This window comes from Daldinia vernicosa (assembly GCF_022497035.1).
Source record: "Daldinia vernicosa strain CBS 139.73 unplaced genomic scaffold F5Y00scaffold_20, whole genome shotgun sequence".
In the NCBI taxonomy this organism is placed as follows: Eukaryota; Fungi; Ascomycota; class Sordariomycetes; order Xylariales; family Hypoxylaceae; genus Daldinia; species Daldinia vernicosa.
The window spans coordinates 24,628-42,109 of NW_025953936.1; the positions used below are offsets into that span (position 1 = coordinate 24,628).

At 48.0% G+C, this 17,482-nt stretch overlaps 7 protein-coding genes across 7 annotated transcripts; 4 read left to right on the forward strand and 3 right to left on the reverse strand.

Moving 5' to 3' along the window:
* The first annotated feature begins 871 nt into the window (after nucleotides 1–871).
* F5Y00DRAFT_65445 (uncharacterized protein) lies at nucleotides 872–2,281 on the forward strand. Its single transcript, XM_048013965.1, has 4 exons — nucleotides 872–884; nucleotides 935–1,030; nucleotides 1,111–1,302; nucleotides 1,423–2,281. The coding sequence occupies exon 4, from the start codon at nucleotides 1,571–1,573 to the stop codon at nucleotides 1,946–1,948; it is 378 nt and encodes a 125-aa protein (XP_047865274.1). The 5' UTR covers nucleotides 872–884; nucleotides 935–1,030; nucleotides 1,111–1,302; nucleotides 1,423–1,570; the 3' UTR covers nucleotides 1,949–2,281.
* A 193-nt stretch (nucleotides 2,282–2,474) lies between these two features.
* On the forward strand, nucleotides 2,475–4,936 carry F5Y00DRAFT_65449 (uncharacterized protein). The gene is made up of 6 exons (XM_048013966.1): nucleotides 2,475–2,820; nucleotides 2,878–2,950; nucleotides 3,011–3,048; nucleotides 3,103–3,486; nucleotides 3,555–3,821; nucleotides 3,911–4,936. The coding sequence occupies exons 1-6, from the start codon at nucleotides 2,551–2,553 to the stop codon at nucleotides 4,790–4,792; spliced, it is 1,914 nt and encodes a 637-aa protein (XP_047865275.1). The 5' UTR covers nucleotides 2,475–2,550; the 3' UTR covers nucleotides 4,793–4,936.
* On the reverse strand, nucleotides 4,931–6,297 carry F5Y00DRAFT_235513 (Mov34-domain-containing protein). The gene is made up of 2 exons (XM_048007571.1): nucleotides 6,192–6,297; nucleotides 4,931–6,108 (listed from the first exon to the last, which is right to left on the reverse strand). The coding sequence occupies exons 1-2, from the start codon at nucleotides 6,214–6,216 to the stop codon at nucleotides 5,081–5,083; spliced, it is 1,053 nt and encodes a 350-aa protein (XP_047865276.1). The 5' UTR covers nucleotides 6,217–6,297; the 3' UTR covers nucleotides 4,931–5,080.
* A 265-nt stretch (nucleotides 6,298–6,562) lies between these two features.
* F5Y00DRAFT_252803 (uncharacterized protein) lies at nucleotides 6,563–9,558 on the forward strand (the record flags this gene model as incomplete). The annotated part of the gene is made up of 8 exons (XM_048009971.1): nucleotides 6,563–6,616; nucleotides 6,675–6,731; nucleotides 6,776–6,794; nucleotides 6,911–7,324; nucleotides 7,403–7,532; nucleotides 8,120–8,600; nucleotides 8,712–8,946; nucleotides 9,059–9,558. 8 exons carry the CDS (start codon nucleotides 6,563–6,565, stop codon nucleotides 9,556–9,558), a joined length of 1,890 nt encoding a protein of 629 aa, XP_047865277.1.
* Nucleotides 9,559–9,765: 207 nt separating this feature from the next.
* Nucleotides 9,766–13,793, reverse strand: F5Y00DRAFT_235522 (ARM repeat-containing protein). Its single transcript, XM_048007572.1, has 9 exons — nucleotides 13,657–13,793; nucleotides 13,384–13,601; nucleotides 13,098–13,279; nucleotides 11,307–13,047; nucleotides 11,016–11,234; nucleotides 10,674–10,965; nucleotides 10,387–10,568; nucleotides 10,047–10,327; nucleotides 9,766–9,987 (listed from the first exon to the last, which is right to left on the reverse strand). Exons 2-9 carry the CDS (start codon nucleotides 13,459–13,461, stop codon nucleotides 9,903–9,905), a joined length of 3,060 nt encoding a protein of 1,019 aa, XP_047865278.1. The 5' UTR covers nucleotides 13,462–13,601; nucleotides 13,657–13,793; the 3' UTR covers nucleotides 9,766–9,902.
* Nucleotides 13,794–14,588: 795 nt separating this feature from the next.
* F5Y00DRAFT_261488 (Creatinase/aminopeptidase) lies at nucleotides 14,589–16,618 on the forward strand (the record flags this gene model as incomplete). The annotated part of the gene is made up of 4 exons (XM_048011213.1): nucleotides 14,589–14,664; nucleotides 14,730–15,813; nucleotides 15,876–16,137; nucleotides 16,193–16,618. 4 exons carry the CDS (start codon nucleotides 14,589–14,591, stop codon nucleotides 16,616–16,618), a joined length of 1,848 nt encoding a protein of 615 aa, XP_047865279.1.
* F5Y00DRAFT_65548 (uncharacterized protein) lies at nucleotides 16,594–17,468 on the reverse strand. The gene is made up of 3 exons (XM_048013967.1): nucleotides 17,033–17,468; nucleotides 16,897–16,976; nucleotides 16,594–16,844 (listed from the first exon to the last, which is right to left on the reverse strand). Exons 1-3 carry the CDS (start codon nucleotides 17,250–17,252, stop codon nucleotides 16,692–16,694), a joined length of 453 nt encoding a protein of 150 aa, XP_047865280.1. The 5' UTR covers nucleotides 17,253–17,468; the 3' UTR covers nucleotides 16,594–16,691.
* Nucleotides 17,469–17,482: the final 14 nt, after the last annotated feature.

Sequence of the window (17,482 nt, forward strand, 5' to 3'; positions counted from 1 at the left end):
AAACACTCCTCACCATTTCATCTTCACATCACCTACACTTCTATTCTTTTAGCCTACCGTTCCTGGTATATGAAAAGAGCTTATGGCACTAACCTTCAATTTATCTTAGCAATTCCAATAAGCCGTAAGACAACCTTACCGGAGTCGCTATGGTTAGTTGGACAGAACACTTACTGAAAAGCCGTGTCCTTTAGATTAACGCGGTGGAAACTGCTTGCCAAGAGAAGCTTAAAGGATTCCTTAGGGATATGGTCGTGCCCATACAACACATGAAGGGCTGGTGTCATGTTACAACTACTCCAGGTATGATATATCTTCTTCTAAATATTATTATACATCAGGGCGGACCGACTCATTACCCCCACCTTGAATATGTCCTAGGTTAGGTACTAACTTTACCGATATTATAGCCAGCAACATGGAACAGTAACCTTTTAACATCCATCAACTCAATATCACTTACCATACCACGGATACAATTTTAGGTATTAATCTGTAGCAGTTTACACAGCAAGAGAAGGATGCTAACACTTTTCCTTAACATAGATATGTTCCCTAATGGAATTATATCTTAACGAACAAGTCCTCACGCTCATCAGAAGCAAAACACCTAATTCTAATTCCCACACGCGATACGGAACAGAACCCAACCCCCCAATATCCTCCCCAATATCCCCTTCGAATCTCCCCGACAGCGGACCCCAACACGCCGCCGGTTTCTGTCTTTCGTCTTCAACTTATAACTCAACATCCCGATTCCCAACACCATCAAGCAGCCGCATAACTAACATAAATATTAATAAACATTTACTTGCTCGGAACAAGCCTTATTCCGCAAGCCTTACAATAAATAAACTTAAGACTACATAAACTTAAGACTACAGGTAAGCCGAAAATCAACTTAGGCAATTCTGCATTGACTAATGCTTATTAGTATTGCGGCACAAACTACTGCTTATGGATCTACTCTGGACGGGTGCGTGGTAGTTGTTTCTACAACACTCTTCGCAGTTAGGGCAACCTATTCAATGTAAGTTGCCCTTTCCACTCGGAGCATCGAAATATTGGTGTGCATGGACCAATACATTCTGACTAGCCGTATTTCCACAGCATAAGACGTCCCATTATGTGGATTCCGTGACTATCTTTGGGACGAGTTCACTTGAATTGGTAGTCGACTCTTAAGCTCCGACAACTAGGGTGGTTTTGGCGTCCAAGGACACCAAGGACGGAGGAGACTCAGATCACGAGTCAAAGAAAAGTGTCCGGCCGGTAATCAACGAACACGAAGGACGTTGTTAAGTAAGTTATCTTAATTTGGTCTGATTCCTTATTGGTTTTTATCTTTGATTCCAATACCAATACCAGTACCAATTTGTCTTTACTTCATAAAGAATCCCGTTACTGACATCTTTTTCATAGCTCGTAACCCCTAAATCTTATACTCTTAAGCCTAAGCCTTGAGCCTTAAGTCTTAAGCTGGACTTCGTTTTGAGTATAAGTATGGGGGATTGTTGATTGGCTTGTCATACAAAACCTGCCCAGCAATCCAACCACGCCATCCCCCGCTATGCATAAAATCAAGCCTTTGTCGCACTCGCGAAGAGCCCTTGAAGATGTCATACAGCCTGAGAATGGGATGAGGCCATTCCTGGCGTATAGCGTCCCCGCTCCCCATCCAATCCTAGACAAGTTCTCCAACCACCCCATGGAAGCAATCCCGTGGGATTCTCTAGAGGCGCAGGTCAGCAAGATAGACGAAGGACTAAGCGTCGAAGCCTCTAAAGTAGGCGCAAGTCGTGTAGACCACTCCTACTCTCTATTCAACCCCCTCGTCGATCCTACACCCTGGGCGCGACCAGTTCACTCCTATTCTCTATTCAACCCCCTCATCGAGAATATAATAATCTCACTATTAATATTGGTCTGTCAACAACACCAATCTTGACACAGGTTCCGGCGTTGGCAAGGAATATTTACTACGATGTCCTACAACTTATATAGACAGCCGATGCAACACTTTGGTTAATATCGGCTTTTTGTTTAACATTAAGCAAATCCAGTTAGACACCAAAGTTCACGGTTTCCGCCAAAGGTGTCTAATCGCATAGACTCTCTCAATCGAGAGAATCCAGCCAACCTAGGTTACCTTCGAACTATGTGAGATCGCAGAGAAATATTACAGACAGAATAGCTGTGGATAGTCTTTCATCAAAGCCTAAGCATGGTCTCAGATAGAATAACTAAGTTACTACAAGGTACTTAACTAATAAATAAGTCGAAGGATAATTACCTGTGCTTGTTCAAAAATTAATAATGAGAGTTCCGTATGATTCATGGAAATCTTGCGTTGTAGTCTCGAGTGTTGCATATATGCATATCAAGATCTGGATTCGGATAGCATGAGTCGGGTAATAATATATGCATTAATCGAAGTGAAACTTTTTGCATCCAATTCAAAGCACATGACATGACTGGCGTGTAAGTCAAAATCATAATAACATTATTCTAACAAACCTAGAAAATAAGAGAACTGGTTCATGACGGGTCATGAGAGGTCTCTATATCATACGTGGTCCTCTATGCCGGCCCTTGTTGGCTCGACCACCGCAAGTTTTAAAACGATACAAATTCTCAGGCCGAACCAAACCAGCTGAAAAATCCAAGACTTCTCTCCCTAACACGCCAGCTAGGACGCGATTTGCGCCATCTCCAACTGGATATGTGCATATAGGCTCGTTGAGGACAGCATTGTATAACTACTTGCTCGCGAAGGCCACCGGCGGCCAATTCATACTCAGGGTTGAAGACACGGACCAGGTGAGTTTGAGTCGCTTCTAGATTTAAATGGTGGGTCTATGTTCTAACGTATCCCAGTCTCGAATCGTAGAAGATGCCGAGACGAGGTTATTCGAAGATCTAAAATGGGCTGGGTTGAGTTGGGACGAAGGTGCGAGATTTGCACTCACCTAGTAGCCTACTCTAAATTCTCATCCATAATCTCTTATAGGTCCCGATGTTGGCGGGGAGTACGGCTCATATAAGCAGGTATTCATATCATAGCTCACCACTTTATCATCGCGATACTAACCTTATTCAAAGTCAGAGAGGCTAGAGCTGTATCGCAAGCATGCGGAACAGCTGATAAATGAAGGCCTCGCCTACCGATGCTTCTGCACGCCCGAGGACTTGGATCAGATGAGATCCATAAGCATTCAAGAGGGCAATCAGCCCATCTACAACGGGACCTGCACGCACATCTCTCCGGATGCATCCGCGCGCCGGGCGGAGAACGGTGAGCCGCATTGTGTACGATTCAAATGCGGCCAGCAGCCTGTCGTCAACGACCTGGTCTACGGATACTACAAGAAGCCTACCGTGGAAGATGATTTCATCATCATTAAGCAGGACGGATATCCAACCTACCACTTCGCCAACGTGGTCGACGACCATTTGATGGAGATTACACACGTTATTAGAGGCGCTGTGAGTAACATTCTAGCGTCACTCTTTGATATCAATATATAATCGTGGCTGACTGAGAGGAACTTAAGGAATGGCTAGTATCTACACCCAGGCACGTAGCGCTCTACGAGGCCTTCGGATGGCAGATGCCCTCGTTCGCGCACGTCGGACTCTTGGTCAACGAGGAGAGGCAAAAGCTAAGCAAGCGCCATGGAGACGTCGACATCGCATCCTGGCGAGACCGTGGCATTTTACCTAGCACACTACTCAACTACGTCATGCTGCTGGGTTGGAGCATGGGAAGGGGAGTAAAGGGGCAGCAAGAAGTCATGGATCTGAAAGATATGGTTGAGAGGGTAAGTGGCACGGCGTCGTTCGGTCGAGCTAAACTCCCATTCAGTCCAAACCTTTGATAAGGCGAAATAATATTAACTCAGAAGCATAGTTCCATCTCGGCTTCACCAAGGGCGACATCACAGTCAACAACAAGCACGAGTACCTCCAAAAGGCACACGTAAAGCGTCTCGCCCAAGCACACGGCCCATCTCACGTCTCCCACATCCTCCTCCCGGCTCTCACATCCCGCGTGCAGAAATACGAAGACGCACGCAACACAGACCCCGAAGATCCAACCGCAGCCCCGGCCCCAGGCGTCAACAGCAAAATCGTATCCGAGCTCGGCCCCATGGTCCCTCTCGCCAGCGACACCACCACCGCCAACGGAACCATCTCCAAATCTTACCTAGACCAGGTCCTCCAGCTCGACATGCAGAACTACAAAGACGCCGAGACCTACGTGTCCCGCAACCGGTTCCTGATCTGGCAAGTCCCCGAGTCCCTGTACCGCTCTAGTCTGCAAGAGGAGATGGCCAACGTAACTCAACTCTTCACGGATAGGGAGCTGGGGGTGTCTGCCGAGGAGGAGGAGGAGTATGAGGAAGAAGAGGAAGAAGAGGAAGAAGAGGAAGAAGAAGAACGGCAGAAGGACGAAGACCGCTACCCGCAGACCGTCTCGGGACTCACCGCCACGCTGCGCGATATCCTAGAGGCTTTGGAGGGTTCGGAGTGGACTAAGACGGGGATCGAGGGTGCTATCCTGCCGTTCCTTAGGTCTATATACGCCACGCCGAAGACTTCCGAGCCTGGCTCTGGATACCAAGAGCCGCAGCTCTGGGGATACCATCTCCTGCGCTGGGTCGTCGCCGGGTCGCGGCCCGGACCGTCGTTGATACCGAGTCTAGTCGTGCTAGGCAAGGAGGAGACTATGAGGAGAGTGGAGGAGGCATATGAAGTGGCTAAGAGCGAAGAGCTTAAAGAGGTCGAGTAGGAAGTTTAGGTCAAGTCAAGTCTGGTCTGCATGTCTTAGGTACTGATCGACCACAAGTCCAGGCCACGCAGAAAAAGACAATAGTCGACCAAGTCAAAGTCATGGAACGAAAAAGAAAACTCGTGTATATCAGGTACAAAGCATCCTGTACTCTGTATTACTATTCTTAGTTTTTTATAATACGCCCCCCTTTCCCATCCGATGCCGAAAACGCCGTCCAATGCTTCATATCTCGTAACAGCGGCCACACAACGCGTGCCATGTCATATCTCTATGAAAATTCTATTCCTATGCCATAGTAATAGTAGTATCCGGAGCTGGATTTGTAGTGGTAGCAGCAGCAGCAGTATCTCCCAGCCCGTTGAAAATCTTGGCCTTGACTTCTATCGCCATAAGCCCTTGCTTCTCGTTCATGGCGACGGAGTGGCTTGTGCGGGCAAGCTTCTCCATCTCCGCGTCGAGTCCCTTGCTCCCTACACCCGGGCCTCCCCTATAGCTGCGCTGGCACGAAAGGGTGGCCTCGCGTATCTTGGAGCCCAGGTCTAGCATTTGCTTGTCGCCGTAGTCGCGGTTTGTCAGTAGCGGGTTCTGCGAAAGCGTCTGCACCCAGTACTTGCTCCACAGCAGCTCCAGCAGGCTCGAGTCTAGCGTTGACTTGAAATGCGATACTTCTAGGCTGTAGTACTTGCTCGCGTGGGCGCCGAAGTCTTCGGCTTTGGATAGCGGTACGGCCTGGCCGGAGGATGAGGAGGTAGAGGGTTCGGAGGGTTGGTAGTTGTCGGGGTATGTGCGGAACGCGCCAATCTCGACGCGGCCTGCGCTGATGGTACGATCGGGGTCAATGACCACCGCGACGAAAGGATCGTTGAATTTCTGCTGCATGCTTTGCGTGCCGACGTCGATGCCGCTGAGCCAGCAGCCGTATCCGGGGTGACTGTGGTACCAACCCACAACGTTCTCTTGACGGCTGCCTTGGTCGCGGGAGAGTTGTAGGTATTGGATCATGTACTCGTTGGCGTCATCTTGGGCATTAACACGCGTCTCTGTGCCCTCTACTGGAAGGCCAAAAGCATCTGTGACAACAATAGTATCACCGTCTGTATAGCCTTGCATCAAGCCCATGACTTCGATAGAACCGCCTGATCTGGCGTGCATAACCATCTTGATGAGGGCGACGGCGCTGATGCGCACATGTTGGAAGTGGTTTGGGTTATCTTTCCAGGGCTTTGCGGAATTTACTTCGGTTTGACGGTCGTCGGAGTAGTTGTAAAGGGCGTCTCGTACGGGATCGACGAGCTTGATGTCGTTATCGAGCTCTACGCGGGGTCGTTTATTAGTATTTCATTCGGTAGTTAGGTAGTTATAGGAATAGGAGAAGGGAAACAGGGAGAATTATTACCCCACGATCTCATTGCCACCTCCATCTTGACTACTTGGATCTATTTCGCTCTCTAACAGTCAGATTCCCAGATTCGATGTAAGTTGTTGGAATCGTGAATTGTAGGATGTAGGCAGTAACGTGGGGTTAAAGATAAAGGATAAGGGATAAGATAAGGGAAGCTTTGATAAAGATTGAGCTATTTATTGAATATATTCGTCTAATACATATCACATATTTCTATGTATGTACATAGGAATCTTTGAAGTTGTAAAAGTACTTATCGATAACACCTCAAATTTCGAGCCTCATCGAGGATCCACTTCTTCTTTCATCTTCAAGATCGCGCAGTTGAACTCTGGGGGAGAGAAAGAGAGAAGAATTGTCACATCATGACCAGATCTACCATAATAAGGCCGCTACGGCAGGCCTTGTCTAGACCATTGGTATGTTCCCCGGACAATGGAGTTCTGGAACAACCCAATTAACATTAACATCTCAAAGGTCCAACCATCACGAAATACCCTAGCAGGTATCGTGAGCGCCCGCACGCAAGCCTCGGTGTAATGCTTGACTTACAGTCCGAACGGGTCAATAACTTCTAGTTTACTAACTATGTCCTCAGTGCCGATCCCACTACCGATTCAAAGTCCAGTCCTCCTCAACTCGTGTATGTATACGGGTTGGACCCTTCGTACGATGCGCAATGACTTATACGATTTCCAGAAACGAGTTACCAGATCCCCGCGAAGAGAACGAGGTCCGACTTCCCAGAGCCGTCCAAGCCCTCTACCTCCAGCCCCTGCGACGAGAAGCACAGTATGGAGTTCCCTCGTGCGATCTACAGCTGCGGTCTTTCAGCATCCCTAACCTCGAGTTCTTCTGCGACTTTGCGCTCCGAGCCGCATATTACCTGAACCTCCCGGCATTCGGCCCGGTACCTCTTCCTAAGATCATAGAGCGATGGACGGTACCAAAGAGTCATTTCATCTTCAAGAAGTCGCAAGAGAACTTCGAGAGGGTCACAAGGAGGAGATTGATACAGATCAGGGACGGGCATCCCGAGACGGTGCAGATCTGGCTAGCCTACCTGCAGAAGCATGCATACTACGGTATCGGTATGAAGGCAAATGTCTGGGAGTTTGACAGCATTGGTAAGTTGGGCATTGCATTGCCAAACCCATCATAGTGCTGTGATTACGATTGGCTAATTTGGACATATATATATATAGGCACTGGTAAGAAGACAGATGCACAAGAGAAGTCTCTACAGGAGATAGTAGAACAGAAGATGGAGAGCTTTGGCAGAGACAAGACATTAGGCACGGTAGAAAAGGTGAAGGAGTTGCTGGCCAGCGAGAGGTTCAAGCATACGAGATAGATGCTATATATATATACTATCTTATCTGTACAATGAAGTTAATACTCTTGTTGCAACATACAATTAAATAACTATGTTACTCTTGAAGTTATTCACAACTTATTCGCGTGTTTTTAAATGACATAACTACCTCACAAGTGAACTGTAGTCTGTAATATTGAGAGCTATGTACAGTGTGACTATACACAGTATTCACTGTGTTTAACTAGTCCAAAATGCGTTCATTCGAGAATCTTTTCAATTGGTTATCCGACTTACACACAAGGATAGTTATAAATGATTCAAGATCTTATTCTCATAATTGGGCTGAGGTCGTTGGTATAAGCAATTGCACTTGTAAGATTTTTATTTCGTATTTTATTTTTCATATTTCGTATAACTCATTAGTGATTAATTACACAGGTCATTTCTTTTAAGCAAGCGAATAGCCTCCAAACTCACAGATTGAGGCATCATATAAGTTTTCAAGTGTTTAAGCGTCCGAGTAGATGCGCCAAACACTCTGTACCCGCTGCAGGCCCCTGGCTGGTCTAATACGAAGACAGGCCATAAGGTACTCAGCAACAAGACAGCAAAGACGTAACGAGTCTACTATTGCCAGCGATGTCAGTCCCGATGTCAGTCCCGATGTCCTGACCGATCTCCTGGCCGATGTCAGTACCGATGACAGTACCGATGAGCAAGGGGAGATAGCAAACGAACGCAAGCCCAGAGTCATCTTCTCCGGCATCCAGCCCACGGGTGTTCCACACCTAGGAAACTACCTAGGAGCATTAAAGCCATGGAAAAAGCTTCAGGACGACGCGGAGCCCGAGGACAAACTATTCTTCTCCGTCGTAGACCTACACGCCATCACCATGCCCCAAGACGCCAGTAGCCTACGTCTACGTCGCCGCGAGATGCTAGCCTCGCTACTGGCCGTCGGTCTCGACCCGGATAAAGGGTCTACGATATTCTTCCAGAGCTCCGTGCCCCAGCATACCGAGCTCATGTGGATTCTCAGCTGCACCGCGTCGATGGGGTATCTGGGGAGGATGACGCAGTGGAAGGTTTGTCGGTCCTCTGTTATGTTATATACCCCTTTACTCTTTTTATCAATCAATCAATCAATGGTTACCTTCTCATATCCCGAATTCGAGTATCTAATGTCGACGTTACAGAGTAAACTCCAGATTAAAAACAAGGCAGTCGATCTCGACGAAGCAGCCATGAAGAATCTAAAGCTAGGCCTGTTCTCCTACCCCGTGCTCCAAGCAGCCGATATCCTGGTGCACCGCGCAACCCACGTCCCCGTCGGCGACGACCAGCGGCAACACCTCGAGTTCGCGCGCGAGTGTGCCACGAATTTCAACCACACGTTCAAGAAAATCCTCGTCCCGCCCGAGACTATGACTAGTATGTTCCTCTTCTCCCACTCCACTACCACCCTTCTTCCCCCTTCCTATATATATATTTATATACAAATATATCAAAGATCCACCACTAACCAACCACCACCACCCCCCAGGCCCCTACCCCCGCATAATGTCCCTCTCCAACCCCGAATGCAAAATGTCAAAATCAACACCCAACTGGCGCTCCCGGATATCCATCACCGCGCCCCCCGCCGAGATCCGCACGCGCATCAAGAGCGCCGTAACCGACAACCTCGGCCCCGTAACCTACGACCCCGAATCCCGGCCCGGCGTCTCCAACCTCCTGCGGCTCCTATCGCAGTGCAGCAGCAGCAGCTCCCAGGAAGAACTCCGCCATCTGCCCCCCGAGGAGCTGGCGCGCCAGCTCGAGGGCGCCTCGCTCAAGGAGCTGAAGGAGCTCGTGACGGAGGCTGTGTGTGGAGAGCTGCGCGGCATGAAGGAGCGGCATAGCGAGTTTTTGAATCGGAAGGGGGGTAAGTGGCTTGATGAGCTGGAGGCGGAGGGCGCCGAGGTGGCGAGGCGGAATGCGGAGGAGACGATGAGGATGGTGAGGGATGCGGTTGGCTTGGGGCTGGGGCCGCCGCCTATCTAGGGTGCCTTGGTGTGTGAGAATAAGGAAGCACATTGGACAAGACGGGAACGTATACTATATATATTATACTCGTTATCTAGTTACGATAGAAGCGGCATCGTCGTAGTCGACACCCGTATGTAGTATTACTATGCACAACTTCACCACGGACTACCACGGCGGAACTACGCAATCAACAAAGCTAACGCACGATGAATTCAATTATTATTTTTTTTTCTTCGGCTGTAACCTTAGGTACCTAAGGTACCTAGGTGTAGAATTGCACACTGGGTCTTATCCAATCTGTAATAACCTTCACGCCGGCTAGCCTGAACAATGCTAACAGTGATATTCCGAGTAAGTCGTCACGATGTATACGCAAAGTTAGATCCTCTACAAGCCAGCCAAAAGGTGCGAACGAGAGCATTGGTTGCTCGCTGACCGCGTAGCCTGTGCCGGGATGTCAGTCTTACTACGACATGTTAGTAAACGATTATTGGTAAACTCACATAATTACTTTCTTGAGGAATAGTTCCTTGTCCTCTGGTGACACCTTGTCGCTAGGGAAGGTCGGATCTTGTAGGGCTACCCCCAACCACTGGCGGGCATTGACCTGCTGCGCTACCAGCTTCTTGAGTGGCTCGCTAAGCTTGTCGAGCTCGCTTCTCGCTGCCTTGCCCCCGATGTTCTGTATGAGCGATTCGGACAACTTGGGGCCTAGATATGTTATCGCGTTTTCCACAATAGCTCTAGTATTTTCATCAGTTGTCCGAAGCGAAATAAACGTAGACTGATCCCCGTATAGTTAGCTTCATTGCCACTGTCTAATAATTTCGAACGGTGACTAACCCAGAAGTCTGCTGCGGCTGCTTTGGGTAATGGCTCGTTTCCATTTAGCAGTTTGATGGCGAACATGAAGAGGAACTCGAGCATGTTCGCGGGTTGGGACATGAGTATCTCCGGGCGCTTCGACATAACCCTCTGGGCAAATTCAATACCATACTGTGCCAGCTCGGGGTCTTGCTCAGGTTCTACAATAGCGTTAATGATATGTCATAAGTGAGGTATCGTTCGACAGCTAAACAAAGACCCGCAAAGGAGCTATCAGCACCTTGAATACTGGAATGGTGACTCACCCGAAAGTTGGTTTAGCAGGCTAAAAACCCATGGTAAGAGTTGACTGAGGGCCTCTGCTACATAACTCTTTTGGTTTCCGCTGTTAAGAGACGTGACAAATACACTTGCTGTATTAACCACTGTAGCGACACGATTATCCCATCTACTCGTGATGAACTCGGTGACCATCTGTGGAGGAAATACGAACGGCCCGGGCTCGGTTTCTGAGAAGCCGGCGCGAAGGATGCTACAGATAACGTCGATAACTTCGCTATTACTCGAAAATGTCTCCTTAAGCCGAGCGAGGATGTTCTGAAACCATTATCAGCCACCTCTTTCAAAATGATGCAGAACATACTTACCATGATATCGACTTGTATCTGTTGCAAGTCAGAGTTAGATGACACTTGGGTACCTTCGTCGTCGGCCTCCAGATCTACGAGGGCTTCAGAGGGTGCCTGAATTCCCTTGGCGATGCTACAAAGGCAGCGAAGAGCTCGAGTGGCTAGATTCAATGATACTTCAGAGGCCGAAACGGGTGCGTCCGGGCGCTGTGCAAAGTCATAGGCTCGTATTATCACCTATACTACATTAGAAACCAGCCATCACCGACTGAGGCACAGTACCCTCGTTGCCAACAAAGCAAGACTTACCGGATTGTCAGGAGGCAAGAGAGATCCTTCGCCATAAGATGACAGTTGCAAACTGGCCTCGACATCTACACCTACCATGGTGAGTAACCTCTTAAAGGCGTTCAACTTCCGCGTATCCTCGGGGACTGCCTGTATAATCGATGCAATGGCACCGACAACCCTCTCTTCGGCTAATGAGTCAAGTTCACTACTGCGTAGCGTTCCGTATTGTTCGAGGAAAGTATCAACTTCAGGGGTTAAAATTGATCGACAGGATGAGCAGAGTGTGTAGATCGATTTCGACGAAGGCAGCGCGAGATGTCTATCGCCTACCGCGCTAAAGAGTAAATTTAAAGCAGCGGGTAAGAACTCTGCGTGATGGCCAAAGTATTCCGAGTAACGTTCTATGAGGGCGAGACACGTCTGTCTCGCCCGGACGGGTACTACACTCTGTCCCTGGCATAACAAATCAAATAGCGACGAGCCGAATATTTGAGTTAATATGTCGTCGAATGAACTTTCGTCCGGCAGACAATCGGATAGGGAGCCCAAGCAAAAGGCAGCAGCTTCAAGCTCTGCCCAGGCTGATCTTGGCAAGGCTTCCAACATGTTTTTCGCAAACATGGAGACCAACTCTTTACCAATTATCGTATATACGGACTGCAGAAAATCGGCAACGTCTTTTCGTGCATCTCCAAATGCGACTCTTTCCGTGGAGTCCCAAGAATTATAAATGGTGATGTGAGGGTACTGTATCTTGCGCGAGCTCTCTGAAACGGCCTGCATTATTTGCAATACCGGTGGCTTATCCCATCGCCTCTCTCCAGTTGAGTCTTCGTATACGGTCTCCACCAAGATTTCAACGAAGGTCCCCCAGAATTCGAGAGCTGGAACGAATATCTTATCGTCCACCCCAGGGTACCCCTTTGCGCTCAACAAGCCGGCTAGCATAGCAAGGAACCGTTGGGCTCTTTCGTTGGCCCCATCTGCCAGATCCTTCGCCTGGGCATTGCCGAAGGACAACATAAAAAGGCCAAAATGAACGTCGTCGTCATCCATCTCCTCACTCTCAATTAGGCTACGATATCTATCCCGGGCCCAGTCACTTTCAAAAACCGCGTATAGGGATTCGATATGATCTCCAACAAAGAATAACGGCCAGTCTTCTAAAGCATCAGTAAGAAGCCCGACGGCGGCGTCATACAGCTCGGCATGCGGGAGACAGTTGATAACAGGGCCAACTAGTTTCCGAAACTGCTGGATTAACGGCTGTTTGGAACTCCGTTGGACATATTGAAGCCATGCTTGCAGGCAACTTATCGAATCCGCTGGACGGGTATTGCTGTCGCTGACAGGTTTAATGCCATGAACCAGGAGCACCACAACGTCAGCGGCATTATTCGCCAGCCGCTCGTGAAGGGGGATATACTTGACAGGCTTGGTGTCAATCTTCTCTGCCTCGCTAGGCAAGATCTGTGCAAACCATGACACCGCATATAAGTTTTCAACGTCCAACGACTGGACTATATCTTCATAGGGAGAAGCACCATCAGTATCTTCGATAGGTACATAGATACGGCTATCTAGGCAATATGAAAGATGGCGTATGCATCTTGGCCAGGTATGCGAGTAGTGGATAAAGTAGGTGACTAGAGTACTGCAAAGTTTTTTAACGACGAAACCCGCCGTTCCATCTCTTAGGGAGGTGATGAGGAAGCTGATGAGTTTCTGAAGAACAGATACGGCATCCTCATCCGATAAACTATCTACGAGTGAGCAACATAAGTTTCAGACAGCCTATCAGAGAATTACCTTTCGGTGTTTAATTTCACGGTGAATGTTAAAGCACCGAAAAACTTGACATTCTGATCCGGTCGACTTAGTAGGCCATCTGCAAGTTGCCAGCCACCAGGAGATTTTTGGAGGGTCTGGAGGATTTCCTGGATACGGGAGATAGTTTGAGGAGGGTTCGGCTTATACAGCTCATGAACCAACTATGAAGAGTGTTAACGTTATAGCTCAAGAAATCCAAATAGGCTCACTGGAATGAGTCTCTGGGTTCTATTAGTGGAAAGATTTAGAGAATATATTAACTCACATGCTCGACTTCAGGTAGAGTAATATTTTCAATCGATATGTTTTCCATGGTCGTTTTGGTTTTCGTGAGATGCCTCATCCATATCGGGAAACTAACGGGTTGCAAGTTTTGATGAGTATGGAATCTGAAGGAGGTAGGTAGTTCATCCGTGCGCGAGAGTGCAAGATGCTTGTTAAGTTAAAGAGACGAGGCTGAAATAGGCGTTAATCGAGAGTCCCCTGTAAAAAATCAAAATCACTAGGGATGTAACAATTTGACAGATTAACGACGTACCTATTCTCTACATTAGATAGATACTCGTACAAGGTAAAGTAAAGAGGCTATCGACCAATTCCAATTCACTATTAGGCATCTCCAAGTGTAACAGGAGCCAAGAATTGGGATAGACGGAATGAGCGATTGGAATTCGCTATCCGCTTTGCTTTAAAACGTCATCCCGCAAACCTAGAACGTACCGGCAAACTTACCTACTACGGTATACATAAGGTACAAGGCAGCAAGGGTTTAGTGCCCAATTTTGATAGTGGGGTGTTTGTACCGTGGCGTAAGGACGGGTAGGTACCTACTTTGCACATGCCGGTATAGACCCTAAATTGTGAAGGGTGTGGTACTCCTAAAATATCATATTATTCTCCAAAGTCCACCCATATTCTGCATATCCTGCAGAATTAATTGTTTAACCCCGAAGTACCGATGGGGAATACCCACTTCGGGAGTACATTAGGTACCTCTTACAGCCCACCAGAGTTCCAACTCCCATCCCACCTTTTTTAAGTCACCTCAAGATCCAACTTCTCTAACCTTAGCAACTTCAACCCCCCGAGATCTACTGTTCAATAAAATACATCGACTGGGAAGTATTTACTAAATACCGAATTCAAATGGATGCGACCCCCCAATAATACGACTAGAGTTCCTCGGATTTATCAGGGCCATTTACGCCTGGGCTTGCAGTATCTTATAGTTGATTTCCTAGGTTAGAGCCTGCTGGGTTGCGGCAGTTAGTGTTCGGCAATATATCGTTGCAGTTGATGCCGATAATAATTTCTCTGTCTTCTTGCGCATTGTATATGCCCCCGAGGACTACTCTTTCATCTATCGTTAAGATACCTAGACTCGGATATCGACTGTGGAACCTTGGGGCTTCGCCGACAGCTACTCTACGCCCAATATATCGGTTTCATAGCACTGCTACAGCTATCGAGATGGAAAAGGTCGACACAACCGCTCGCCTTACCGAGCTCCGCAAGCTTATGAGCGAGAAAAAAGTTGACGTGTATAGTAGGCTAGCCAATGCATCATGTTCTTAATTTCCTTGGGTTTTGGCGACTGACGATTTTCTTAAGTCGTCCCGTCCGAGGATAGCCACTCTTCCGAGTATATTGCCCCGTGTGATGCTCGTCGTGCATTCATCTCCGGATTCACTGGGTCTGCAGGCTGCGCTGTCATTACTCACGAGAAAGCTGCCTTAGCTACGGATGGTCGATACTTTAACCAGGCATCTAAGCAGCTTGACGACAACTGGCACCTGTTAAAACAAGGTCTCCAGGATGTTCCAACGTGGCAGGAATGGTCTGCAGAACAGGCTGCTGATGGTAAAGTTGTAGCTGTAGATCCGACTTTATTGACGAGTGGCGCTGCCAAGAAGCTCTCGGAGAAGATCAAGAAGAGCGGAGGAAAGGACCTGGAGCCGGTTGAAGTGAATTTGGTTGATATAGTTTGGGGTGATGATCGACCCTCTCGACCCAACGAACCCATAATTGTTCTAAGCGAGAAATTCAACGGGAAGGATGTCAAGACGAAGCTTACTGAACTTCGAAAAGAGCTTGAGAAGAAAAATTCGATTGGATTCGTCGTCTCGATGCTCGACGAAATTGCTTGGCTCTTCAACCTTCGAGGAAACGACATTCCATATAACCCGGTCTTCTTCTCGTACGCTATCGTGACCGTCGATGAGGCTACGCTATATGTCGACTCGTCCAAGCTAAGTAGCGAGGGCCAATCCTACCTTGCGGAGAACGACGTTACTATCAAGCCATACGAAGATATCTTTAACGACGCCTCCGTGCTTCGCCAATCAGTCGAAATCAAGGAGTCGGGAGAAGCTAAGAAGAAGATTCTTATCTCAAACCGAGCATCGTGGGCTTTGAAGCGGGCGCTTGGCGGCGAAGATCTGGTAGATGAGATTCGAAGCCCCGTTGGCGATTCCAAGGCTGTAAAGAATGAAACCGAGTTGGAAGGAATGAGAGCATGCCACATCAGAGATGGTGCAGCTCTAATTGAGTACTTCGCTTGGCTGGAAGACCAGCTTATAGCAAAGAAGGCGACTATTGATGAAGTTGTAGCTGCGGATAAACTTGAAGCTCTGCGTGCGAAACAGAAGGACTTTGTTGGACTTTCTTTCCCCACGATATCATCGACAGGACCAAAGTGAGTATACGTATTTCTGGGACCGTACTATAACCTAGCGATTCTAACTACCCCCCTTCTAGTGCTGCCGTCATTCACTACAAGCCGGAGCCTGGAAGCTGTTCAATGATTGATCCCAATGCGGTTTACTTGTGTGATTCTGGGGCTCAGTATCTAGATGGAACTACAGACACAACTCGAACGCTACACTTTTCCGATCCTACCGAGGCTGAGATCGAAGCCTATACGCTCACGTTGAAGGGAAACATTGCCCTAGATAGGGTTGTATTTCCCAAGGGGACAACGGGCTTCGCACTGGATGTCCTCGCACGCCAACATCTATGGGTATGTTTAAATTTCCACCCCGTGAACTACCAATTTTGCTGATTCAGTGATATAGCTCCAAGGGCTTGACTATCGTCATGGTACCGGCCACGGTGTTGGTTCGTATCTGAATGTGCACGAAGGACCAATCGGTATCGGTACGAGAGTGCAGTACTCAGAGGTTGCTCTATCCGCTGGAAATGTCATCTCCAACGAGCCCGGTTATTACGAGGACGGCTCATTCGGGATTCGGATCGAGAACATCATCATGGTCAAGGAAGTGCAGACGAAGCACAAGTTCGGCGATAAGCCATACCTTGGCTTCGAGCATGTTACCATGGTGCCGTACTGCCGCAAACTCATCGACCCTAATCTTCTGACGAGCGAGGAGAAGGCATGGCTAAATGACTACAACGCTGACATCTGGAATAAGACAAAGGGATACTTCGAGAATGACGAATTAACCACAGAGTGGCTGAAGAGGGAAACACAACCTTTCTGAAATAGAGGCTGATTTCCCCTCAGATTATATCTGTCCGTTGCTATCTACCTAGATGCCCACGGTATATAAACAGCTAGAATTGCATAAAAGCGGACATTGCGAAGAATAGCCCGAAAGATAAAGTAAAAGCTGGGTTCTTCTCCAAAGCAGCTAATATGCGTGAATTACCTAACCGTTGCTTCACCTTTAGCTGTTGTACTAAGTCAAGACCATATCTCGAAGCGACCTAGATAATGTTAAAACCAATATGTTCAAGATGAATTTCCTATGCTACGCACCTGAACGACCACCACGGTGAGACCTATAAGTAATACTAACGTCCGCGAGAAAACACTAATAAGGAGTCCCGAAATAAACCCTGGAACCTTTCTTAGTTTTGAAAGAGACATATGAGCATGCCCAAACACAACTAACCTGTAATGCTCCCGCCAGAAAGCTGCTTCAGGAGGTCGGGATCTAACCTCTCTTTCGTAGGACGACTGCTCATCGGTCGCGGGGTATCTCTCGCGTCCATTCTCAGCTTCGGCTGTCTAAACGTGGCCATACTCGTCCCGAGGGAGAGGCCGACGATGCCGGCGCCGAGGGCATGGCGCGGCATGAAGGTTCGTGTTCGTGTGAGCAATCTTGCCGACATTTTGAATTGGGAGTTTCTTTTCTCTGCGTGGTTATAGGTATCTCGGTAGGTAAGTAGCGTGAGGCGAGAGCTATGTATACACGTATCAACCAATTACGAGCTTTTAAGATTTATTCGATTCAAAATAGGTACGGTTTAAATAGGTAGAATTGACGAATGTGGTCTGTATTAATAAGAGCTTCGGATTACTTTTTTCTAGCTGTTGACTGACGTCACTCTATTGCGGTTAT